The sequence below is a fragment of the Bufo bufo genome, chromosome 5, assembly GCF_905171765.1.
Source record: "Bufo bufo chromosome 5, aBufBuf1.1, whole genome shotgun sequence".
Taxonomy (NCBI): Eukaryota; Metazoa; Chordata; class Amphibia; order Anura; family Bufonidae; genus Bufo; species Bufo bufo.
In genome coordinates this window covers 116,136,456-116,162,901 of record NC_053393.1, presented here as the reverse complement: position 1 = coordinate 116,162,901, position 26,446 = coordinate 116,136,456, and the positions used below count along the sequence as shown (strand labels likewise).

The 26,446-nt window shown below is 43.7% G+C and overlaps 2 protein-coding genes across 2 annotated transcripts in view; both read left to right on the top strand.

The window, feature by feature from the left end:
* The window catches only part of LOC121001948 (serine/threonine-protein kinase Sgk3), a 135,716-nt gene extending 126,455 nt beyond the window's left edge, over window positions 1–9,261 (top strand). Inside the window, exons 13-17 of the mRNA XM_040433222.1 lie at window positions 921–1,007; window positions 4,012–4,107; window positions 5,012–5,167; window positions 6,122–6,211; window positions 6,297–9,261. Of these exons, the coding sequence (XP_040289156.1) occupies window positions 921–1,007; window positions 4,012–4,107; window positions 5,012–5,167; window positions 6,122–6,211; window positions 6,297–6,467 (600 nt within the window). The 3' untranslated portion in view covers window positions 6,468–9,261. The remainder of the gene's footprint in view (window positions 1–920; window positions 1,008–4,011; window positions 4,108–5,011; window positions 5,168–6,121; window positions 6,212–6,296) is intronic.
* A 5,828-nt stretch (window positions 9,262–15,089) lies between these two features.
* Window positions 15,090–26,446, top strand: part of MCMDC2 (minichromosome maintenance domain containing 2) — a 48,974-nt gene continuing 37,617 nt past the window's right edge. The window contains exon 1 of the mRNA XM_040433871.1: window positions 15,090–15,195. Within this exon, the coding sequence (XP_040289805.1) occupies window positions 15,090–15,195 (106 nt within the window). The remainder of the gene's footprint in view (window positions 15,196–26,446) is intronic.

The window sequence follows — 26,446 nt, the reverse complement described above, 5'->3', positions numbered from 1 at the left end:
CGTTCCAAAGTTATTACCACATAAAGTGAGATATGTCAGTTTTGCAAAATTAGGCCTGGTCAGGAAGGGGCAAATGGCCCAGATGGGAAGTGGTTAAAACTCACTGTTTCAAATTGGAATTTGCGTTGCCATTCATGAGTCATGAATTTTGTTAGCACAGGTTTGAAATTTATGTCACTTCTTGACACAGAATCTATGTGAAAGCTGTGCAGGTACTGTGGTAGGGTAGTCACATATGGGTTGCCCCCACTGACTTAAGCTTATCCACAATTGGATCTGCGGCATTGCACACTGAAAATTCACGGTGGCAATCCAAGGGCCAGCCTCAGATTGAGACCTAATGACAGTACATTAAAGTTTTTTTCCAGGACTTTCTAACTGATGACCTATTCTCTGGTTAGCGACTGTGCTTGGTATCGCAGCTCAGCCCCATTCACTTCAATAGGGCTAAGCTGCGTCTAAGCAATGTTACCGATGAACGTGACGTCCAAGGAAAAGCTGTGAGAAGGCCTCAGTGCTACTATGAACGCTGATACCTTCTCAAATAGCTGATGACCTATTCTCTGGATCTGATTGGTGGGGGTCCAACATCTGGGACCCCGAAAATCAGCTGTTTTGATAAGGCTGTATCGTTCCTGTGAGTGCCGCAGCTTCTCGCAGCTAGGCCATTGACATCACGTTCATCGGTCATGGTCTAGGTGCAATGTACCAAGGTACAATGTACAGTGCTGTGCTTGGTAAGCTATTAGAAGACCACTAATCAGATACTGATGACCTATCCAGATGATAAGTCATCAGTTAAAAAGTCTCAGAAAACCTTTTTGCTTTTATTTTTCTATGACCACCCAAAAAATTTTAACAGTTCTGCTTGGGTTGCAATTAATTAAAATTGAGACAATCTCCATTTTCTTTTGTCCTAGGGCCATATTGTGTTAACGGATTTTGGACTTTGCAAAGAAGGGATTTCAAATTCAGACAAAACGCTAACTTTTTGTGGTACACCAGAGGTAAGTTTTTGGACTACTTAAGGATGACAAGAAGTACTTGGATGAATGACAAGAAGCCTTATTAGAGCATATGACCCCATAGAGGTCCATATGCGCCAATAGGGCAGACGTATAGTGACAGGAGGTTTTCTTCCGGAAAAAAAAAAATTACTGTGTTTAGCCTGGACACAATTACTGCCTTCTGTTATTGCACAAATGTTAAGCTACACAGTGTGAGCAATTGAAGTAATGTTACCTAAATTAACATTTTTCTGCTGTCATGTCTGTGAGGGTAAACCTAGCCTTACAGCCACTTGCATATATGACCCTGTATACTGTAATTACAAGCCTTATATTGGATGGTGCCAGGAGCAGTACCTCTTGCTTGTTATATTCTCATACAGTACACAAATATGCCATATTTAACTATATTATACTGTACAGCGTAATACCCAAATAAAACTGTCATATGTTGGCCAAATAACACTCATACAGTTGACTAAATACCAATGCTATACTGTGCTGCAGCCACAATACACTACCAAAGTAATATACTGTATGAGCACCACACAATATAAATGCCACCATGCAATGCCAAACTACTAACAGTGATCACACGACATAAAATAATCTAATAACACTGCTATACATTTAAGAGGAAGAAGCAGGCCAATTCAAAGGCACCTCCTTAGGGCCCATTCACACAACCATAAGGGCTCCGTGCCGGTATTGCGGACCGCAAATGGCGAGTCCGCAATATAAGGCGCACCGTTTGTGTGCACTCCATGGTGCGGATGCGGACACACTGACTTGAATGGGTCCGCGATCGGCAAAAGATAGGAAATGTCAGGCACAGAGGCATGGATCTGAAGCACTTGTAGGCGCTTCCATGGGCTTTCGGGTTCGTGACTCTGCACCACAAAAGATAAGACATGTCCTATCTTATGCCGTATTTTGCAGATCGTGGACCTCTTCAAGTCAAGGGGTCTGCACCACAATACGTGATTCACACAACCGGTGCTCATGCATTGCGGACCGCTATTTGCTGTCTGCAGCCTGGGCACAGAGCCCTTACGGTTGGGTGAATGGACCCTGAAGTAGAGACATCGGACATGCCTTGTGTGACCATACAGGTTATACACTCCTATGACCTAGCACTCTATTGCATTCTCAGCAGCAACACTTTTTTTTTATCCCCAATAATTTCTGTATTAAATCCCTTCCTTTCCCAAAATAATTGTACTAGTTTTCTTTTCTAAATTCATGCTGGTTGTTTGTAATTCCACATTTATTCTTTAATGTTATGTGGTATGTGTTACAATCTACCAAACGCCTAGCATGTTTTAGTATTTCCCGGCAAGTAGGCAGTGTTTGGCGCTATATAGTTCCAATGCCTGGTTCCATCTCCACAGCCAGTAAAAGCTGCCAGTCCAATATTGATAACCTATCCTAAAAATAATTGATCAATAAGTAAGTCCTAAGTATCCCAGTAAAGTTTATTTTGTACAGTTAGAGTCCATAGAGCACACGATCAAGGGGTAGGGTCATTTCATATATAAAAAAACGAATAAATCACTGCATCCTGCATGGTGCACATAGTCGCAATTAAAGGGAAAGTCAAAGGGGCATAGCAGCATTTTTCAAACCGTGTATGATCTATATGCAATCATATTAGATGAGGTATTGGTTCCCACCTATTGGGTTTTCACGACCCCTATACCTCCCCTCTTCATGTTGGCAAGCCTTATGAGACACTGCAGAGCAAAGCAAGCCTCGTTTGGTTAGAAAAACCAACAGGATGCAGTGGAATGAAAGTTCTGTAATGGAAAACAGGTGATATGGGGAAAAATGTGCAGTGTTCGGGATCCTCTAATTTATTCTGAGATTCTTTAATGCTTGGATCATCACATAGATTTCTACATAGTGCATGTTTTCTAACTATAATATTTGAAGTCTATTGACTGCGCTCAGCCCTCCCCACATGAAGGGAATTCCCTGCACCTCTAAGCTAGACTTATATGCATAGACAAATATGAACATGTAAATGGGTGTTCTGGGACTTTTTATATGTACAATGCATGCTGCTGTCCAAACACCACTCCCGAAGCATACAGTAACCCAGTTGCAATATTTTGTCCTCCTGAAATCACATTTATGAAAAAGCAACAGTCCTGGAAAGCCCCTGTGAGATGAGACCGAAAACTTCCTTCGCTTTGAGTCAGATATTAAATGCACATATCTGGGGTCATTTATTAAGACTTACATTTTAGACGCCGGTCTTGGACTGCTTTCACACCATTGAATCCAGCAAAAACACTTCCGTTACTGATAATGCAACCATCTGCATCTGTTATGAACGGATCCGGTTGTATAATCTATAACATTGCCAAGACGGATCCGTCATGAACTCTATTGAAAGTCAATGGGGGACGGATCCGTTTTCTATTGTGTCAGAGAAAACGTATCCGTCCCCATTAACTCGCATTGTGGGTCATGATGGATCCGTCTTGCTCTGCATCCCATGACAGAAAGCAAACTACAACATGTTGCGGTTTGCTTTCCGGTATGAGAACGCAACTAAACGGAACAGAATGCATTTTGGAGCATTCCGTTCTGTTCAGTTACATTTTGTCCCCATTGACAATGAATAGGGACAAAACGGAATCATTTTTTCCCGGTATTGAGACCCTATGACGGATCTCAATACCATAAAATAGAAACGCTAGTGTGAAAGTAGCCTTAATACCCCTTGCGCTGGCACATGATTCGCCTAAGTCTACACGCATCCACCCTCGGCCTAAATCTACGCTAGAGCTCCCTTGCTGGCATATATTTAGATAATTTTCTACGCCTAAAACAGGCGCAGAAAATCATAAATGAAACGGGCCAACCTGGCGTGAGCAGGGAAAAGTCGCAGATTAGTCCGACAACCCTCCTTGTGATCAAATCTGCGACAGATATACGCCAAAAATTGGCATATACAGTATCTAATAATAAATTGCCCCCATTGCTGTTTCTTTTTCAGTATCTAGCACCAGAAGTGATAAAGAAGCAGCCATATGACAACACAGTAGATTGGTGGTGTCTTGGATCTGTGCTTTATGAAATGCTGCACGGCCTGGTAAGCTTCTATTCTGTGCTGACTGCATTAGTGTGAATTTTGGTAATGTAAACTTGTGACCTCTTCGTCTGCATTTTTAGGTGGCGGACTTTGAGATAGAAATGAGGGTTTTCTTACAAAGCTTTTCAATGGGGTCAATGAGGAAGATTTATCAAAACTGGTGTAAAGGAAAACTGGCTTAGTTGCCCCTAGCAACCAATCACATTCCACCTTTCATTTTCAAAAGGAGCTCTGAAAAATGAAAGGTGGAATCTGATTGGTTGCTATGGTTAACTAAGCCAGTTTTCCTTTACACCAGTTTTGATAAATCTTCACGAATGTGTTCAGTTTCTTAAGGGTACAGTCAGGCCAAGATCATCTTTGGTGCTAAAGGATCTCCAGGCCTCACTCATTCAGCTGTTTTCTATACACAGAGCTTAAAGGGGTTGTCTACAGGTTTTAATATTCTCAGAGAAACTGCTTATAAAAGCAAAAACATGTGCATGAACAGCATATGACCACTGAGGCCAGTGATGGACTGTAAACAATAGATTTGATGTCACCACTTCCAGTCCAAAGGGTCCATTATGTCTGTCTGCCCTCCGGAGAATTTTAAAACTGTTGGACAACCCCTTTAATGCATGAGGCCAAATCTTGAACCCCTTGTCCCTGCTTTACCACTTGTCATACCACTTTACTTCGCCAGTTTCATACACTACATTGTTGTCTTTCTATTTGCAAAAATATTGCTATGTTAGAAGGCTCCATAAGCTAGACGCCCTTACTATGACTGCAGCTACATGAAGAATAAAGTTGTTTCTATTCCTTATATAGAATGACAAGTCAGCAATTCTTCATGTGATAGAATTCTTCATTCTATGAACTCCTATATGTTTGTAAGATTATGATTTTTATTCTTTTGCAGCCTCCATTTTACAATCGTGACACTTCAACCATGTATGAAAACATTCTACACAAACCTCTGGTCATGCGGCCTGACATAAGTATAACAGCATCCTCAATCTTGGAAGAGCTACTTGAAAAGGATCCAAAGCAGAGACTTGGATCAAATGACGATTTTGTAAGTGATGTTCATACGTATTTTTAAAAACTAAGTTAACATTTCCTGTAAGTTCTGAGCATAACAGTTCCTTTCCACTCCAGAAGTGACGAGCACAAATTTACTATGGTTTTCTCCCGCACTCAAAAGCACTGGACCCTGTACGCCATTCCACAGTTCTGTATCTGCTTCTTATGAACTAGCAGAGGGTTCTCATAAGTGTCCTGGTTGAGATCCCATTTTCTCCCAGACCCAATAACATCAGCCATCTTCTGCTTCATGGGATATGTGGACTGGCAAGCAGTCTGCAGGACCACATTCCCATGCCTTGACCTAAAGAAACCACATCAGCAGAGTCTTTAGGACATAACATTTTACAGTGAAAAAAGTGAGCAGAGTAGCCCTCAATCAAACACTGCTGCGAGATACAAGTACAATACTTACTAGACTGTCTCTTTTTTTTATACAGTCTCTCTAGAGCTCTGCTCTGTGAAATGATCTCTCAGTAAGGCTGAAAGCTCTCATGACGTTATTAGCTGAGTTTTTTTAAGTGAGTGTGGAGATTCTGAGATCTTACAATGCAAATAGCCCACAAATATGGGGAAAGAAGCATCTGATAAGTTGAGAAAGATACATTTTAATGAGATATATTACAAAGTGTATTCTTGCATACAGTATTTATTGAAAATCATTGAACTGTCAGGTATACTTTACAGCGAGCTATAGATTCCTACGGATAGGTCTTTGCAAGATAGATATGACTAGATGCATGAAACAACCCTTTAACAGTACCTTAAAACTTTGTGTATACTGTACGTATACTTCCTGTTACAATGCTGTTCCAGCCTGTTATTTGATGAATAACTAACTTCCTCGTCCTTTGTTCTGTAATTTAATCATAGTTCATCTCTGGGAAAAATATTTCCCCTTTTTTGCTGGCATAGAATTACCTCTTTTATTTTCTTTACTTTATAGCAAGAAATTAAGAACCATCCTTTTTTCACATCCATAAACTGGACTGATCTAATGGAAAAGAAGATCTCTCCACCATATGATCCTCATGTGGTACGTAGTATATATTACAATTAGTAATTTACAATAAACAGGTTTAAACTGACTTACTGATAAAGCTTTTTTTCTTTCATTCTAGGATGGCCCAGATGATATTTCAAATTTTGACACAGAATTCACAGATGCTATGGTTCCAGATTCTGTCTGTATATCTACAGACTACTCTATTGTTAATGCTAGTGTTGAAGAAGCAGATGATGCTTTTGTTGGCTTTTCCTATGCTCCACCTTCTGATGACTTTTACTTTTAGAAACATATTTTGTCTAGCTCTACATGAATTATATCCTTACGGGTTAGACAGTATATGCATATTTTATATTTTGAGACATGTTAGAAGATAGCATCGCAAAGAGTCCCCTCCGAATAATAGAATGAAGGGACTACTGCACTCTACCAAGTCCTCTGCCCCTTAAAGTGAATGTCCTCCCTTGAACCTAAATTGGTTCAAAATTCTGCACCGAATAATTTAAAGTTGGATTCCCATCTGGGATATTTAAGGCATATAGATAGAATATGCTATAAAGATCTAATAGGTGGCAGTATCACCTGTAGGACCCACTAATATCTGCAGAACTGGGCTTAAAAGTGAACGAAGAGCGAGCCACACATGCGCAGCCAGCTCCCTTTTACTGCTGTAGAACTTACAAAAATAGCTGAGCGCATGAACGGCTTGCTGTCCATGCACTGCTATAGGACTTCTGAAAATAGCCATGTGTGCTCACTACACTATTTTCGGAAGTCCCATATCAGACCTATCGATGTGCCATAAATCTCCCAGATGGGACAGCCCATTTAATATATCTTTGATCTATCACCTGCATAGACATAGATATAAAGGCTATGGACACCTTTTGAGACATTTTTTCATTATTGATTTACATGTATTTTGGACTAGAAAAGTTTCTAGAATAGATTTTTAGAAAAACTTTGCAATGTTTGGCCTTTGCATCTACTACGCTTCACAGAACATGCAGAAAGATGTTCTGTGAAAAGTCCATTAGATTGGCTGGCTGTTGGCTTATTCTCGAACCTCCTTTTCTGGCCTCTCTTGAACAATCTTCTGAGCTGATTTATGACCAAATCAAGACTGAACTTTGATATGGGCATGAATCTGCTTAAAAAATTATCCATTAGAGGGTCAGAGGGGAGCTGGAGTTTAAGCCTAAGGATGGATTTATCAAAGAACGGCATTCTTCTATTCTGTATATTAAGAAATTCCTCAACATAAGAATGTTGGACCTAAAAATGGCATGGTGCTAAAAGCTAGAGATGGACATCAAGCTCTGAAATTTCAGTTTCCCAGTTATGAGACAACAGCCAACTTGAAATCATTACATTCCCACTGATTTCATTGGGAGTACTGTCTGCATATATGGACATATGGGAATCTCTGAGTTAACCCTCATTGCTCAAGTAAAGAGGGTACACCCTGCGGGTGCCATTTTCTAAAATGTCTCAATGAAGTAAAGATGAATATATTCTTTAAACCTGTTGACTTTATGAAAAAGTAGCAATATATTTGGCTGACCCAACATCCAAAAAAATCCATCCTAATATTCAGGAATAGCCACAGTTTAGCCTTAAAATGACCCGTGTAAGAAAACGATGATGCTATGATGGATTCCTTTGCTACAGGAGTTGCCACTGTTGGGAGGTAATCACCAGCGTCAGTATATATTGTCCGTTTGATGTTCAAAGATGTGTCTTTTTACAGATTATTGAACATAACCTTTTAAAATCTTCATACTGAAAACAGATTTGCCTTTCACCTGTTGTTTTTTGAACACATCAGTGAAGGGTATGTTGCCGAAATTGGACATTGCTGTATAAATGATATTTTCCTGGCATCAAGCAGTGCTATCAAATAGATTTACTCCAGTACTTTCCATGTATTTGCTGAAAAGCTTCTTAATGTTCTTTAAATAGAAATTATTATGGCTGCTGTGCAAGCCTCTTTTCCTCCTTTATTAGACTATTGGTCAACTGTGGCATACACAATGGTTGTAAAGTGTACATTTCCTCTTCATCTTTTGTATGTATGCGTTTGTTATTGTAATGTCCTGGTATCTTCACACCATACTTCATTATAAAGTGTATACACAGCTTGTTGTCTTACTTTTTAAGACATTGTTCAGAAAACCTACTTCTTAGTGGACCCTAAACAGAGCGAAAGCTTAAAGGGGTTGTTCACCCCTGGGGTCCTCACAGAGGAAGACGCCCCCCAGTGTGGCAGGTCCTCCATGCCTACTTGATTCCGTGGTGGTTCTGGCTGCTTTGTTCCCACCAGACCTCTGCAGCTCTCAGGTCTTCCCGTGTCAACATCCGGTTGACCAGCCACCCTTATGTCATGAAATGGCCACATGACACAAGGGGATCCGGTCACCGCTGCTACGGCCAGTGATTGGCAGTGGCAATGTCAAACCGGGTGTTTACAGCGAGGAGCATCACAGTCCAGGAGAAGTAGGAGCGAGGAGCCAGCGCTGGAAAGCAGGTACGTAAACCTCCCTTTACAGCCCCCCCCCCCCCCCCACACACACACATTCTTGCACAACTTTCTCTCGTTTTTATGATCCACTCTTGATTTTGGCTTCAAAAACTGCATCAAATAACCTGAAAGTGCGGAAGCACCCTTGTAATGAATCTAAATGTCAGGAGATTACTTTTCAGACAAATCTTTACCTGAACAGCACCATTGTGAGCCAATGTAATTGGACTTGGCAATGAACAATGGTTGGCACATACACTCCAAAATGTCATCTTTCATCTTTGCAATAATGGGTATTTTTTCTGGGGGGTTTTCTGTATTTTTTCTGATATCTCAGATGTAGCTCTATCTTGTTAACTGTAAGGATATGCACTCTTTGTACTACCTATGAAAAACTGGAAAGGAAACTAAATTTAGATGGATGAGTATAGGAATTGTGTGCCTCATGTTTACTATGCAAAGTCTATTTTGTAACAGCTATAAATCCTAATGTTCCTTTTGTTAAGTGTAATTTTTATAATGCGAGCAAGTCTAGTAAATAACAATGTTAAACTATAAATGGCTGTGTTTTTTTTGTGTACAGCGGATGATAAATCATTTTCCTATGGCTGCTGCTGCTTTGCTCACCCACTCCAACACTCTGGTACCCAGCGGCGCAAACCCACCTCCCGCTCTCCTCCCCTTCCCGGCAGGCCTGGCTACTGGGGTAGCTCTGTTCCTCCACGCAGGCTGCAGTCTGCTTGCCAGCTAGGCAAGCTGTTTTCTTTGCCCTTAGTGTGTTTGCTCTTTCTGGCTCTTAAAGGTCCAGCACTCACGTACCCTAATCTGGTCACCCTAGGGTAGTTAAAGGGGTTGTCCAGGTTCAGAGCTGAACCCGGACATACCTTCATTTTCACCCCGGCAGCCCCCCTGACTTGAGCATCGGAGCAGTTCATGCTTCGATGCTCTCCTTTGCCCTGCGCTACATCGCGCAGGGCAAAGGCATTTTTTCGAGATATGGAGACGTACCCGGGATCTCCATAGGGCTGCCAGGAAGCCTGGTGAAGTCTCTGGCACTGATGGGCGGGATTTAGCGCTGCCCTAGCCAGTAAAATGGCTAGGGCAGCGCTAAAGCCCGCCCATCAGAGCCGGTGACATCACCGAACACACTGCCGGGCAGAAGTTTCCGCCCAGCAATGTGTTATTGAAAACAAATGAGACCTTGCCCTGCGCGATTTAGCGCAGGGCAAGGGAGCGCATCGGAGCATGAGATGCTCCGATGCTAGCCTCAGGGGGGCTGTCCGGGTGAAAATAAGAGTATGTCCGGGTTCAGCTCTGAACTTGGACAACCCCTTTAAGGCATCTTTCCTTGTGGATAGGTTCTAGTCCACTAGTGTCCTGCAAAGATTTGCTTTTCTTTGTTTGTTTGCCCATATACCAATTTCGGCCTCTTTTCCAGTTTTGACCCATTCGCTGCCTTACCTGATCTCTATTCTGACCCTGAGCTGCCTGCCCTGACTTCAGCCTGTCCTTGTGATCCCTTTGTGCTCCGCATCGGTGCCTCTTGACCCCTGTGGGCCACCAATCACTTGAACAGAGATTAGTCCAAGAGGTAGTGGTGGTAGTTCCTCTGCAGTGAAGTCCAGATACCTGTATAGGAGTTAAAGGGTGAAGACCAGGAGGGCTACTTAGATAACACTCTTAGGAGTAGCTCCAACCCAAATCTGTTTAAGTGCCACAGAGGATCCACATCCGCTTTGTAACAATTATCGTGTTTCCCATATTGAGTCTGCAGAAACAAGTGTTTAAAACAGTAGACAGATTAACCACTTGCCTACCACCGCACGACTTTCTGCGGCGGTAGGCTCTTATCTATAACCCGACGTATAGAAGCGCTGGGTTACATTGTGATCTGCCGGTGGCCCTGCGCTCACAGGAAGGTGTGCCGTGGCCAGCTGGAGCTGTCAGGCAGTAATATTCTTGTAGCACTCTGCTACAAGTGTGTATTACATTGAAGAAGTTTAAATCTGGCAGGAAGCACTTTTTCTTATGTAAGATCGCCACCTGCTGGCTTTGAAATGAAATGTCAGCCTGCATGCTGGGAATTAACCTCTTTTTGCCTTGGTAAATAAAAAATAAAAAAATAATAAAAATATATATATATATATTTAAATTCAAAAGTTATAGTAATAGTATTTAGACTACGTACACACTCATACAAACATCCCGCCACTTATTATATTTATAGATATATATTTATTAGTTTTAGCAATAGTATAGTGGAATTTGTGTGTAAAAAATACAAACATATACAGGGAGTGCAGAATTATTAGGCAAGTTGTATTTTTGAGGATTAATTTTATTATTGAACAACAACCATGTTCTCAATGAACCCCAAAAACTCATTAATATCAAAGCTGAATATTTTTGGAAGTAGTTTTTAGTTTTAGCTATTTTAGGGGGATATCTGTGTGTGCAGGTGACTATTACTGTGCATAATTATTAGGCAACTTAACAAAAAACAAATATATACCCATTTCAATTATTTATTTTTACCAGTGAAACCAATATAACATCTCAACATTCACAAATATACATTTCTGACATTCAAAAACAAAACAAAAACAAATCAGTCACCAATATAGCCACCTTTCTTTGCAAGGACACTCAAAAGCCTGCCATCCATGGATTCTGTCAGTGTTTTGATCTGTTCACCATCAACATTGCGTGCAGCAGCAACCACAGCCTCCCAGACACTGTTCAGAGAGGTGTACTGTTTTCCCTCCTTGTAAATCTCACATTTGATGATGGACCACAGGTTCTCAATGGGGTTCAGATCAGGTGAACAAGGAGGCCATGTCATTATATTTTCTTCTTTTATACCCTTTCTTGCCAGCCACGCTGTGAAGTACTTGGACGCGTGTGATGGAGCATTGTCCTGCATGAAAATCATGTTTTTCTTGAAGGATGCAGACTTCTTCCTGTACCACTGCTGTCTTCCAGAAACTGGCAGTAGGACTGGGAGTTGAGCTTGACTCCATCCTCAACCCGAAAAGGCCCTACAAGCTCATCTTTGATGATACCAGCCCAAACCAGTACTCCACCTCCACCTTGCTGGCGTCTGAGTCGGACTGGAGCTCTCTGCCCTTTACCAATCCAGCCACGGGCCCATCCATCTGGCCCATCAAGACTCACTCTCATTTCATCAGTCCATAAAACCTTAGAAAAATCAGTCTTGAGATATTTCTTGGCCCAGTCTTGACGTTTCAGCTTGTGTGTCTTGTTCAGTGGTGGTCGTCTTTCAGCCTTTCTTACCTTGGCCATGTCTCTGAGTATTGCACACCTTGTGCTTTTGGGCACTCCAGTGATGTTGCAGCTCTGAAATATGGCCAAACTGGTGGCAAGTGGCATCTTGGCAGCTGCATGCTTGACTTTTCTCAGTTCATGGGCAGTTATTTTGCGCCTTGGTTTTTCCACACGCTTCTTGCGACCCTGTTGACTATTTTGAATGAAACGCTTGATTGTTCGATGATCACGCTTCAGAAGCTTTGCAATTTTAAGAGTGCTGCATCCCTCTGCAAGATATCTCACTATTTTTGACTTTTCTGAGCCTGTCAAGTCCTTCTTTTGACCCATTTTGCCAAAGGAAAGGAAGTTGCCTAATAATTATGCACACCTGATATAGGGTGTTGATGTCATTAGACCACACCCCTTCTCATTACAGAGATGCACATGACCTAATATGCTTAATTGGTAGTAGGCTTTCGAGCCTATACAGCTTGGAGTAAGACAACATGCATAAAGAGGATGATGTGGTCAAAATACTCATTTGCCTAATAATTCTGCACGCAGTGTACACATTTGTTTATTTTAAAAATCTAAGTATTTGTTTTAGCTATATTTTGTACAGCAGTTTTTTTTTCTGCGTAAAATATACAAACGCATACAAAAATGTAAAAAAAATAAAATAAATTAAAATGTCCAAATTTCCCCAAGATGAATACCTTGGCAAAAAACATTTAAAAGAAAGTCACTTTGAAAGGGCTTGTAGCGTTTTGGCGCTGTACAAGATTTTTCTGGCAGTAGGGTGCTATAGAACCAGCAATAGAAAAATAGGCCGCCAAAATCCGCTCCAGTCTTTTGAAGTCTTGCGACGGGCCCAGCCAGTAGATAAATTACATAAATAGTGTCCATTTTCAGTGTACAAGCGTACGGAATGGTTTTAGAAATGTTTTGTCTAGAAACCTTTTGTAATAGTTAGAAAAAAAAATTGACAAAGAAAAAAAAAAAATTCACAATTTTCAGTTTTTCCTTTAAATATATATTTAAAAATATTATATCCATCATCTAATGGCACAAAAGAAAGGTCTAAGGTGTCCCGAGAAAAATAATATCAAATACAAGTGGGCTGGCTCAGAAATGACTTGCTACAACAAAAAAACTGGCCTGGTAAGGAGGTGGTTAATGTTGCCTGAACGAATTTTTCCCTGATGTCAGAGGAAAGAAGGAGTCCGATCCTTCAGGCATTTCAGCATGTATTATCCTTTTCATTCTCAGGGGAGATAAAACACCGCTATGGGTATCTTTACTCTCCCCATTCAGAACATATGCCTGACCAAGTGTGTATCGGAGGGGGCAGGACAGGAGGAATAGCTGTCAGCCAAACAAACATCTGATTTGTATGGTAAAATTAAATGGATATTCCAAGATTTTACTATGGACGACCTTTCCTTAGGATGAACCACCAATATCTGATTGGCCGGGATCTGACACCCCTCACCCCTGCCGATCAACTGTTTGAGAGTAGCTCAAGTGCTGGAAATATACAAATCCATCAATTGTGTAGTGGACGAATCTGGTAACTGCAGACCCATTCATTTCAATGGGAGCAGCTCTGCCGCAACAGCCCCGTCCACTACAGAATGGATGGAGCGGTGTAGTTCTGGTGCTGACTTCCGGTACCGAGGCTACTTTGAAACAGATGTCTGGCAGGGATAACCTCTCCTGAGGGTAGGCCATCAATATTAAAATCCTGGTACACGCTCTGTGACATGAAATGTTTCCTAATATCTCAGGACAGGATCACGTTCTTGACTCGTATAAGGCTAAAGCCATGCTTACAAAGATCAGGTAAAATTATTTATATAAACCTGTCACCAGCAGTACACAGTCTGCAGCATGGTGTATATCTTCACCTGTCAGAACTTTTCCTAGAAAACAATGGAGGGTTGTTCTCCATTTATACACCCACCACTGGTGTCATCAGGAGACATATAATGTGAATGTGATGGGGCCCCGTATGAAACATTCAAACAGCGTGATCCTGTTATGTTGGGCTCTGTGGGAATGATGGCAGTGGACTGTGTGCCACGTGTGACAGGGTTAGGTAGTGTGGATGTGACGACTATTTAACAGCAGGGACAGAACTGAGTGGTTTGGGCTTGACAAAACTGTGCTACGTGTTTGTGACAGAACTACATTTTGTATTTTGTGACAGGACTCGTTTTTGTTGGAGTGACAGCAGTAACTTTTGTGTTTGTGACAGGACTGAGCTGTGTGGGTGTGAGGGGACCGGATTATGAAATAGTAACAGAACTGGGCTCAGTGTTTGTGGCAGGACTGGACTGTGTGAATGTGAAAATACTAGACTTGTATGTGACTGACCTGTGCATTTGAGAAGACTGAACTATGCATTTGTGACAGGACTGTACTGTATAATTGTGACAGAACTGAGCTGTATATTTGTGACAGGGCCGGGTTGTGTGTGACAGGACTCAGCTGTGTGTGACAGGGCCGGGTTGTGTGTGACAGGACTCAGCTGTGTGTGACAGGACGGGTTGTGTGTGACAGGACTCAGCTAGGTGTGACAGGACTCAGCTGTGTGTGACAGGACTCAGCTGTGTGTGACAGGACTCAGCTGTGTGTGACAGGCAGAGTTGTGTGTGACAGGACTCAGCTAGGTGTGACAGGACTCAGCTGTGTGTGACAGGACTCAGCTGTGTGTGACAGGCAGGGTTGTGTATGACAGGACTCAGCTGTGTGTGACAGGGCTCAGCTGTGTGTGACAGGCAGAGTTGTGTGTGACAGGACTCAGCTGTGTGTGACAGGCAGGGTTGTGTGTGACAGGACAGAGTTGTGTGTGACAGGACTCGGCTGTGTGTGACAGGGCCAAGCTGTGTGTGACAGGGCCAGGTTGTGTGTGACAGGACGGAGCTCTGTGTGATAGGGCCGGGTTCTATGTGACAGGGCCCTGGTTGTGTGTGTAATCGGGCCGGGTTGTGTGTGTGACAGGGCCGAGCTGTGTGTGACAGGGCCGAGCTGTGTGTGACAGGCCAGGGTTGTGTGTGAAAGGGCCAGGTTGTGTGTACAGGACCGAGTCGTGTGTGACAGGAGCGGCTGTGGACAGACATGAGTTGTGCTCCAGCCTTCTACCACATGAGGGAAGCTGCTCTCATATACATGGACAGGAGCCGCGGTCTAGAGAGGTTTATAGAGGACTGCAAGAAATATAATGGTACATGAATGAATTAATATCACATTAGTTTATCGGCCGTGCACGGAGCTTTTTATATGTATTTAAAGTGATGATGTGGTTCTTACAATATCTCACTAAACTAGAACCAATGAGGGAGATGGCAAACTGTGCAAAAAGTGAAGCAGAGAATATGCAGTAAATGTATCATCCTCATCACTTTCAAAAATGACTAGGGCTACACGGTGACACTGACCATGTCTTTGGTCAGCACTGCAGCCTCCTCACAGCTCACCAAGTACAATAGGCCCGGATACGTGTTGTTAATGTTCTGTATTTGTCGTGATGCCAATTGCAGCGTGCGCAGGGTATTACCCCAGGGCCCTTCCAATGTGTTATAACGCACGCCCCAGATTAGGAATGCCAGAGTGGTGTAATGGCCTATAACGTCTCTGTAGGATAGTGATAGTTGTGTCAACGGTGTCTCCTACCTGGGTACGGCCGTACTCCTGGCTCACTTGCAATAAATATGGGTGTAGTGATAGTAGGAGTAATAGAGGAATTTTGCAGCAGAAATTATGTCCAGACCTTTAGATGAAGTTCAAATGTTTCTTTACTGAAGATAACTTTCATGCAAGCAGTATACAGCTTTGGTCTCTTGGTCCCAGCTGGTTTTAGCAATCAAGGAATAAATATTTCTGCTTCAACCACCTCCGGACCGCCTAACGCAGGATCGCGTTCCGGAGGTGGCAGCGCTGCGCACAGTCACGCATATACGCGTCATCTCGCGAGACGCGAGATTTCCTGTGAACGCGCGCACACAGGCGCGCGCGTTCACAGGATCGGAAGGTAAGCGAGTGGATCTTCAGGCTGCCAGCGGCGATCGTTCGCTGGCAGGCTGGAGATATGATTTTTTTAACCCCTAACAGGTATATTAGACGCTGTTTTGATAACAGCGTCTAATATACCTGCTACCTGGTCCTCTGGTGGTCCCTTTTGTTTGGATCGACCACCAGAGGACACAGGTAGCTCAGTAAAGTAGCACCAAACACCACTACACTACACTACACTACACCCCCCTGTCACTTATTAACCCCTTATGAACCCCTGATCACCCCATATAGACTCCCTGATCACCCCCCTGTCATTGATCACCCCCCTGTAAGGCTGCATTCAGATGTCCGTATGATTTTTACGGATCCACTGATACATGGATCGGATCCGCAAAACACATAGGGACATCTGAATGGAGCCTTACAGGGGGGTGATCACCCCATATAGACTCCCTGATCACCCCCCTGTCATTGATCACCCTCCTGTCATTGATCACCCCCCTGTAAGGCTGCATTCAGATGTCCGTATGATTTTTACGGATCCACTGATACATGGATCGGATCCGCAAAACACATACGGACATCTGAATGGAGCCTTACAGGGGGGTGATCACCCCATATAGACTCCCTGATCACCCCCCTGTCATTGATCACCCCCCTGTAAGGCTGCATTCAGATGTCCGTATGATTTTTACGGATCTACTGATACATGGATCGGATCCGCAAAACACATACGGACATCTGAATGGAGCCTTATAGGGGTATGATCAATGACAGGGGGGTGATCACCCCATATAGACTCCATGATCACCCCCCTGTCATTGATTACCCCCCCTGTCATTGATCACCCCCCTGTAAGGCTGCATTCAGATGTCCGTATGATTTTTACGGATTCACTGATACATGGATCGGATCCGCAAAACACATACGGACATCTGAATGGAGCCTTATAGGGGGGTGATCAATGACAGGGGGGTGATCACCCCATATAGACTCCCTGATCACCCCCCTGTCATTGATCACCCCCCTGTCATTGATCACCCCCCTGTAAGGCTGCATTCAGATGTCCGTATGATTTTTACGGATCCACTGATACATGGATCGGATCCGCAAAACACATAGGGACATCTGAATGGAGCCTTACAGGGGGGTGATCACCCCATATAGACTCCCTGATCACCCCCCTGTCATTGATCACCCTCCTGTCATTGATCACCCCCCTGTAAGGCTGCATTCAGATGTCCGTATGATTTTTACGGATCCACTGATACATGGATCGGATCCGCAAAACACATACAGACATCTGAATGGAGCCTTACAGGGGGGTGATCACCCCATATAGACTCCCTGATCACCCCCCTGTCATTGATCACCCCCCTGTAAGGCTGCATTCAGATGTCCGTATGATTTTTACGGATCCACTGATACATGGATCGGATCCGCAAAACACATACGGACATCTGAATGGAGCCTAATAGGGGGTGATCAATGACAGGGGGGTGATCACCCCATATAGACTCCCTGATCACCCCCCCTGTCATTGATCACCCCCCCTGTCATTGATCACCCCCCTGTAAGGCTGCATTCAGATGTCCGTATGATTTTTACGGATTCACTGATACATGGATCGGATCCGCAAAACACATACGGACATCTGAATGGAGCCTTATAGGGGGGTGATCAATGACAGGGGGGTGATCACCCCATATAGACTCCCTGATCACCCCCCTGTCATTGATCACCCCCCTGTCATTGATCACCCCCCTGTAAGGCTGCGTTCAGATGTCCGTATGATTTTTACGGATCCACTGATACATGGATCGGATCCGCAAAACACATACGGACATCTGAATGGAGCCTTACAGGGGGGTGATCACCCCACATAGACTCCCTGATCACCCCCCTGTCATTGATCACCCCCCTGTAAGGCTGAATTCAGATGTCCGTATGATTTTTACGGATCCACTGATACATGGATCGGATCCGCAAAACACATACGGACATCTGAATGGAGCCTTATAGGGGGGTGATCAATGACAGGGGGGTGATCACCCCATATAGACTCCCTGATCACCCCCCTGTCATTGATCACCCCCCCTGTCATTGATCACCCCCCTGTAAGGCTGCATTCAGATGTCCATATGATTTTTACGGATTCACTGATACATGGATCGGATCCGCAAAACACATACGGACATCTGAATGGAGCCTTATAGGGGGGTGATCAATGACAGGGGGGTGATCACCCCATATAGACTCCCTGATCACCCCCCTGTCATTGATCACCCCCCTGTCATTGATCACCCCCCTGTAAGGCTCCATTCAGACATTTTTTTGGCCCAAGTTAGCGGAAATTATTATTTTTTTTCTTACAAAGTCTCATATTCCACTAACTTGTGTCAAAAAATAAAATCTCACATGAACTCACCATACCCCTCACGGAATCCAAATGCGTAAAAATTTTTAGACATTTATATTCCAGACTTCTTCTCACGCTTTAGGGCCCCTAGAATGCCAGGGCAGTATAAATACCCCACATGTGACCCCATTTCGGAAAGAAGACACCCCAAGGTATTCCGTGAGGGGCATATTGAGTCCATGAAAGATTGAAATTTTTGTCCCAAGTTAGCGGAAAGGGAGACTTTGTGAGAAAAAAAATATATATCAACTTCCGCTAACTTGTGCCAAAAAATAAAAATTTCTATGAACTCGCCATGCCCCTCATTGAATACCTTGGGGTGTCTTCTTTCCAAAATGTGGTCACATGTGGGGTATTTATACTGCCCTGCCATTCTAGGGGCCCTAAAGCGTGAGAAGAAGTCTGGGATCCAAATGTCTAAAAATGCCCTCATAAAATGAATGTGGGCCCCTTTGCGCATCTAGGCTGCAAAAAAGTGTCACACATGTGGTATCTCCGTACTCAGGCGAAGTTGGGCAATGTGTTTTGGGGTGTCATTTTACATATACCCATGCTGGGTGGGAGAAATATCTTGGCAAAAGACAACTTTTCCCATTTTTTTATACAAAGTTGGCATTTGACCAAGATATTTATCTCACCCAGCATGGGTATATGTAAAATGACACCCCAAAACACATTGCCCAACTTCTCCTGAGTACGGAAATACCACATGTGTGACACTTTTTTGCAGCCTAGGTGGGCAAAGGGGCCCACATTCCAAAGAGCACCTTTCGGATTTCACCGGCCATTTTTTTACAGATTTTGATTTCAAACTACTTGCCACACATTTGGGCCCCTAGAATGCCAGGGCAGTATAACTACCCCACAAGTGACCCCATTTTGGAAAGAAGACACCCCAAGGTATTCGCTGATGGGCATAGTGAGTTCATAGAAGTTTTTATTTTTTGTCACAAGTTAGTGGAATATGAGACTTTGTAAGAAAAAAAAAAAATCATCATTTTCCGCTGACTTGTGACAAAAAATAAAAAGTTCTATGAACTCACTATGCCCATCAGCGAATACCTTAGGGTGTCTACTTTCCGAAATGGGGTCATTTGTGGGGTGTTTGTACTGTCTGGCCATTGTAGAACCTCAGGAAACATGACAGGTGCTCAGAAAGTCAGAGCTGCTTCAAAAAGCGGAAATTCACATTTTTGTACCATAGTTTGTAAACGCTATAACTTTTACCCAAACCATTTTTTTTTTTACCCAAACATTTTTTTTTTTTATCAAAGACATGTAGAACAATCAATTTAGAGAAAAATTTATATATGGATGTCGTTTTTTTTGCAAAATTTTACAACTAATAGTGAAAAATGTAATTTTTTTGCAAAAAAATCGTTAAATTTCGATTAATAACAAAAGTAAAAATGTCAGCAGCAATGAAATACCACCAAATAATAGCTCTATTAGAGAGAAGAAAAGGAGGTAAAATTCATTTGGGTGGTAAGTTGCATGACCGAGCAATAAACGGTGAAAGTAGGGTAGGTCAGAAGTGTAAAAAGTGGCCTGGTCATTAAGGGTGTTTAAGCTAAGGGGGCTGAGGTGGTTAATGTGAGCTTGCAGGATAAGTCGTCTGCTTGGTAGCTTTGTAATTGTGGCAGGAATTAAGCTTCTGCACTTCTCTGTAGCTTCTGCTTTGTGGGGACAGACTAGCTGAGGAGGAATAGCTTCTTCTAGGTGTCTGGACTTATCTCTCAGATGGTTTCGCAGGTGATGCTTTCTTCCTGGAACTCTGGAGGTTGTCTGTAGTTTCTGCTTTGTTCATCCAGCTGAGGCTGAAGGTGCTCAGACTGGGTATATGATCAAGTCTCAGCCGAGACAAGATCCTTTCTGTCTTCCCTATGCAGGGGAACTCCTTACACACACACCCTACCCCTGCAGGGGGTGGGCTACACTAACTCTAACTTCCTTCTCCACCCATGCTGCAGGAGGTGGGAACCGCCCACTCTGCTCACAGAGGGGGAGCTAAGCTGGAATAATTCTAGATTCACTAAACCGGGACTGGTGAACCTAGAAAATTACAGAAACAATTGTGTTTAACATGGTTTTACATGCACATTTGTGAAGACATAATATAAATTACATCAGATGACAATATGCAGGCTCTTAGAAGATAGTAGCGGGGTAGAGGCGTGTAGTAACACAACTCTGGGGTGTTACACAAGCACAGCTCCATTGTATAGAGGCTGTGCTTGGTATTGCAGCTCAGCCCCATTCACTTGAATTAAACTGAGCTGCACATAGGCCATGTGACCAAATAATGTGGCGTCATTGGTCTAAGAAGAGAAGGCGGAGCTCACCGGAGTGCTGCTGCCTCTTCAAACAGCTGATTGGTGGGGATCCTGGGAGTCAGCCCTCGCGGATCTGACACTGATGACCTATCCTGTATAATACTGCAACATGTGAGCCTAAGGCTCCTAGGAGCACTTGTAGGGAAAAAAAAAAACACTGGGCTTCCTTCACCCACGGACCCATATTTACAAAGGTCAATGTAGCAGTTTCTGACATTCTTTTCCCCGTGGGCGCAGAACACATTTACTATGTATTTTCCGCCAAAAAACGGTGTATAAAAAAAAAATATATATATATATTTGTCCCACTCAAAATGGAGTAGTAGTTTGCGGCAAATATAATACAGGTGTGTGCTGTTTTATAGGCATAAATTACCGTACTGGTTGAAAGTGTAAGCCAAGCAAGAGTTAGTGTAAATGATAGTAAAGTGTCTAATGTAGGCCATGGTGATAAATGTGGTGCATCTTCTGGCTGCCTGGATGGAGTGTATACTATCACACTCTTTACAATAAGTCCTATAGAGAAGTATATAGGATAATGCCTTAACCCCTTGGATATGGAAGGATTTTTATATTTTTTTTCTTCCTGGTCTTCCCAGAGCCATAACTTTTTATTTTTTTGTTCACATAGCTGTATGAGGGCATTGTACTTTCTAATGCCACCATTCAATATGGCATACAATGTAGTGGGAAGCGGGGGGGAAATTCCAAGTGGTGAAATTGGAAAAAAAAAAATGCAATTCCGCCACAGTTTTCCAGGTTTTGTCCCTACAGTGTTCCCTATGCGGCAAAACTGACCTGTGCCCTTCATTCTCTGGGTCAGTATGATTACAATGATACCACATATTGGTAGTTTTTTTTGTGCTTTAATGCTGAAAAAATATTAAGAACTTTGAAAAAAAAATGCTTTTTTTACATCGCCATATTCTGACCCCCATAACTTTTTTTTATAGTTATGTCTAATGAGCTGTGTGGGGGCTAATTTTTTTTGTGATTTTTTTCTTAAACACAAAATGCTCTAGGTGTGTTGGTTTTAAAGGGGTGTTCCGGTATTAATGATTTTTTTTAATCGAGTGCCCGCAGCCTGCCTCCTGAAACAGAAGATCATACTTACCTGCTCCGGTTCTCAGCACTGCTTCTGCTGTCTCCCTCTTCCAGTTCCTGCGCTGTTTGCATCTGGTTGGTCATGAACATGGTCACATGCACGGCTCCAGCCAATGGCTGGCTTCAGTGGTGACATGCTGCTTGTGATTACATCACCACTGAAGACATTGGCTGGAGCGGTGCATGTGACCATATCCATGTCCAGCTAGATGTAAACAGTGCGAGTCTTAGAAGATGGAGATGGCGGTGGCAGCACAGAGGCGAGGAGCGGGTAAGTATGAATTTTCTGTTTCAGCAGGCAGGCTGCGGGCACTTGACAAAAAAAATCATTAATACCGCAACATCTCTTTAAAACCAACACACCTAGAGCATTTAAAAAGAAATGCACTCTTTGAGTGAGTCAGAAAACATTGTAAAAACCCTAATTCTACCAATCTGCATCACTTTTTAATCTACTTTCACTTCTGCGTTTTGCATTCCGGTTTTGAGATCCGGTAGAGAATCTCAAAACTGGGGCAAAATGCTTCTGTTTCGTCCCTATTCATTGTTAATGGGGACAAAACAGAACATACCAGATCAGGATGCTTTCCATTCCGGTTTGTTAAATTTTATGACTGGACACAAAACCGCTGCAAGCTGCGGTTTTGTGTCCAGTTTGTGAAACTAAACAAATCTGAAAAAAACTGATCTGGCACCCATTGACTTACAATGTTTTTAGTGTCGGATCCGGTTTATTCAGTTTCGATTTAATACAACCGCACCCGAACGGAACGGATGCATCAGGATCTATTAATTTGAACGTAAGCGTTTTGCGATCCTCTGTAAAAGTAGCCTTAGACATTCTAGGCACAGACTCATCAGTAAAACAGAAGCCGCATCCAATTTTGTAAAATCTGGCATATGAATCAACAAAACACAAAAAGATGCAACGTTGGTCCCTACACAAAGATTAGCAACCCTTTTTCTCTCACGGCGGTGGAGCCCAGAGGACTGAGCTGGTGAGTATAGGATCTTCTGTTAGGCCGCTTTCAGACGAGCGAGTCCCACGCATCGGACTGGCAGCGTGAGTATGCAGTAGCTCCTGTCCTGACCTCCCAGCACTGATGGGGTTGCATAGCATTATATTGCTTTATGATGCTATGTAACCCTGCATTATGTCAGTGTTATCCAATACATGCCAGAACTGTAAGGATTACATAGCATCATAAATCAATATAATGCTATGTGACCTAGTCAGTGCTGGGAGGTCAGGACGGAAGCCGCCGCATACTCATGCTGTGAATCCGAGGCAAGGGGCCTAATCTGAACACATTCCCTGCTTTTGTCTCATTCTTTTATTATCTTGGACAATCTCGTTAAAACGCTATTCCAGTTGTTTAAAGTTATCCCCTAACCACAGAATAAGGGAAAACTCCTAGATCAGTGGGTGTCCTACCACTGGGATCCCCACCGATCACAAGAACGGGTACCCTTCTTGTGATCTGACCTGTCGCTCAGTTCATTTCGGGGGCTCCAAAGGGGTACCGGATACCCCATTCTCATGATCAGTGGGGTCCCAGTAGTAGGACCCCAACTGATCTAATAGTTATCCAATTTCCTGTGGGGATTGGTTTTATCAACCGGATCACCCCTTTAAGGCTTTATCATAGGTTGTAACATCGCTTTGTTTACTATCCCTGTTACTGTGACATCAATGTTCATTGTCCATATGCTCTATTAGGGCAAACCAACATTATAGAGGGGGTCCTCCACTCTGGACCCTGCTCTGTGAACCAGAGCACAGACCTGCTAACAAGCAGCTCTGGTAGATTAGTACCACCCATTTGTTATATGTGGCCGCTATATCTCTGGATGCTTTCAGGAGCTGGACCTGTACAGACAGAGGCATTTTCATTGTTTATGTGCTGCTATATTCCTTTTTGGTATATTCCCCCCCCCCCCCCCCCCCCCCCCCCCCCCAAACTGTGACAAGAAGGTTTACTGCATCTGTACTTCAATACCAGTCCTATATGGAGCATCACAATGCCGGAAGGCTTGGTTGAGCTGACATCTTGTGGCCAACATGAAAACTGCAAACAGGATGATTTTGTAGGTTGTATCCACAATCTTGCTTTTTCCAAGCATACAAATAAATAAAAACACACACTTTTCTGTAAGTGATTCAGGGGCGTAGCTAGAACTGACTGGGCCCCACAGAAAATTTTTGCATGGGGCCCCCTCTTCATGACCATCCTGGCATTGCATGTGTGCATATGTAAGAGTGGGTTCACATCACCTTTTTACCATCTGTGTGACGTATACGTTGGAAAAAAAGGGATACAAAAACGCAGCACACCACGCTTTTGTATCCTGCAGAGTCTGGCAAAAAAAAGTGTACTTTCTTTTACAATGGAATCCTATATATGCCACTGTATGACATCAATCTGAGTCATCTGTTAATGTTAAACGCATGGCAAAAAGATGATGTAAACCCAGCTTAAGTGTGCCAAAATAAGCATTAGTACACAGCAGAGCAACATGGCAGAGAAGGGAGGCTGCCATGTACTGTAGGCTATATTACAAAAGGCTGGTCCTGGTGGTCAGTGGTGTGGACTGTTTTCTACAAGGCTCATTTACTCTACTGGGAAATACAGGCCACATTACAGCATAATATACTGGAATCTACAGTATACACTGTAAATATATTAGCCCTCCAACCAAATAATAACACCGCCAAACAATGACCTGATAACACCTACATACAGTGACTGGATGACGCCGCCATACAATGACTGGATAACGCCTAAATACAGTGACTGAATAACACCACCATATTGGATAACAATGCCATACAGTGACCGAATAACGCCACCATACAGTGACTGGATAACACCGCTATATAGTGACCAGATAACACCTCCATACAGTGACTGGATAACGCCTCCATACACTGACTAGATGATGACTCCATACAGTGATTGGATATAGGGTATAAGGGGGCATAGTACAGGGTAGCAGGCACATTATAGGGTATAAGGGGGCATAGTAGAGGTTAGGAGGCACAGTACAGGTGTATCCCCTTATACCCTTGTACTGTGCCACTAACAGTGTATGTTTAGGGGGCACAGTCCAGGGTATCAGACTCACCAAAGCTGGCAGGGAGTCTGAAGCAGGAGGGTCCTGACTTCTGACTCTGGCTTGCAGGCAGGCAGCAGCGGTTCTCAGAGGTGGGTGGTGGGCGGCAATTCAAAGCTGCAGCTTGGCGGGCATACAAACGTGCGGCTGGCCGGGTGGTCATACAATATGGCTGGGTGGAAGGCCGGGCAGCCATACAAACGTACCTCAGCAGTAGGAACTCCCCCCCCCCCCCCCCCCCCAACACCAAGAAGGACAAGCCATAAGGTTATGCAAATCGAAGAAGTAGCAGGTGTCACTTTGATCAGCACCTAGCTCCAACCTGTGGCGCGTGGGAGGGGCATAAAGCCAGATTAAACGTAAAGTTTTTTATCCACATGAAACCCCAAAAATCTGATCTAGTCTTGTGGGATGATTGCGTGATGCCTCCTGTTCGATGACGTGCCAATTAGCGACACTTGTCAAAAACTGAGAAAGACAGAATCCTTAAACTGAGAGACCTTGGTTTATTTATCACTGTTACCATCATTCTACGGGTTAGTACGATTACAGGGATACCACATTTATGGTTTACTAACAGAAGGACCCGGCTTCACACAGGTTTATTTAATTTAATGTTTGTGTGTGTCGTTAAAAGATATCGACAGTATCCCCCATAACAGTGACCTCTACAGCATCCTTCCCCCTTAACAGTGACCTCCACAGCCCCCCACCCATTAACACTAACCACCCCCGCGCACACACACACACACACACACAGTGCCCCACCTCCTTAAAATGGGACCTCCACAGCAGCCCACTCCCTTAACTTTAACCTTCATAGCACCCAACCCGTTTAACAGTGAGTTTTTACAGCAGCCCACCCCCTTGACAGTGACCTCTACAGCACCCCGCCCCTTATCACTGACCTCCATAAGGAATGTCCCCTTAACTGTGACCTCCACTGTTCACTGCCCTCTTAACAGAGACCGCCACAGCGCCTGCCCCTTTAACAGTGACTGCTATAGTACCCCGCTCCCTTAACAGTGACCTCCACAGTACCCTGCAACCTTAGCAATGACCTCACAGTACCCTGCTGCCTTAACAGTCACACCTCCACAGTGGCCTGCCCCCTTAACAGTGACCTCCACAGCCCCTCAGCCCTTAACACTGCCCCCCACGGTGCCCCGCCTCCTTAAAATGGGAGCTTCACAGCAGCCCACCCCTTAACTTTGACCTTCACAGCAGCCCACCCCCTTAACTTTGACCTTCACAGTAGCCCAACCTTTTAAACAATGAGTTCCACAGCACCCCACCCCCTTGAGAGTGACCTCCATAGGGGCCCACCCTTTAATAGTGACCTCCATAGTACCCCATCTCCTAAACAGTGATTTCCACAATAACCCATCCCATTAACCAGGCTCGGACTGGCCCACAGGGGTACAGGGGAATCCCCCGGTGGGCCCCTGGGCTAGGTGGGCCTCTCGTCTCCCACCCCATGCACAAGTGGC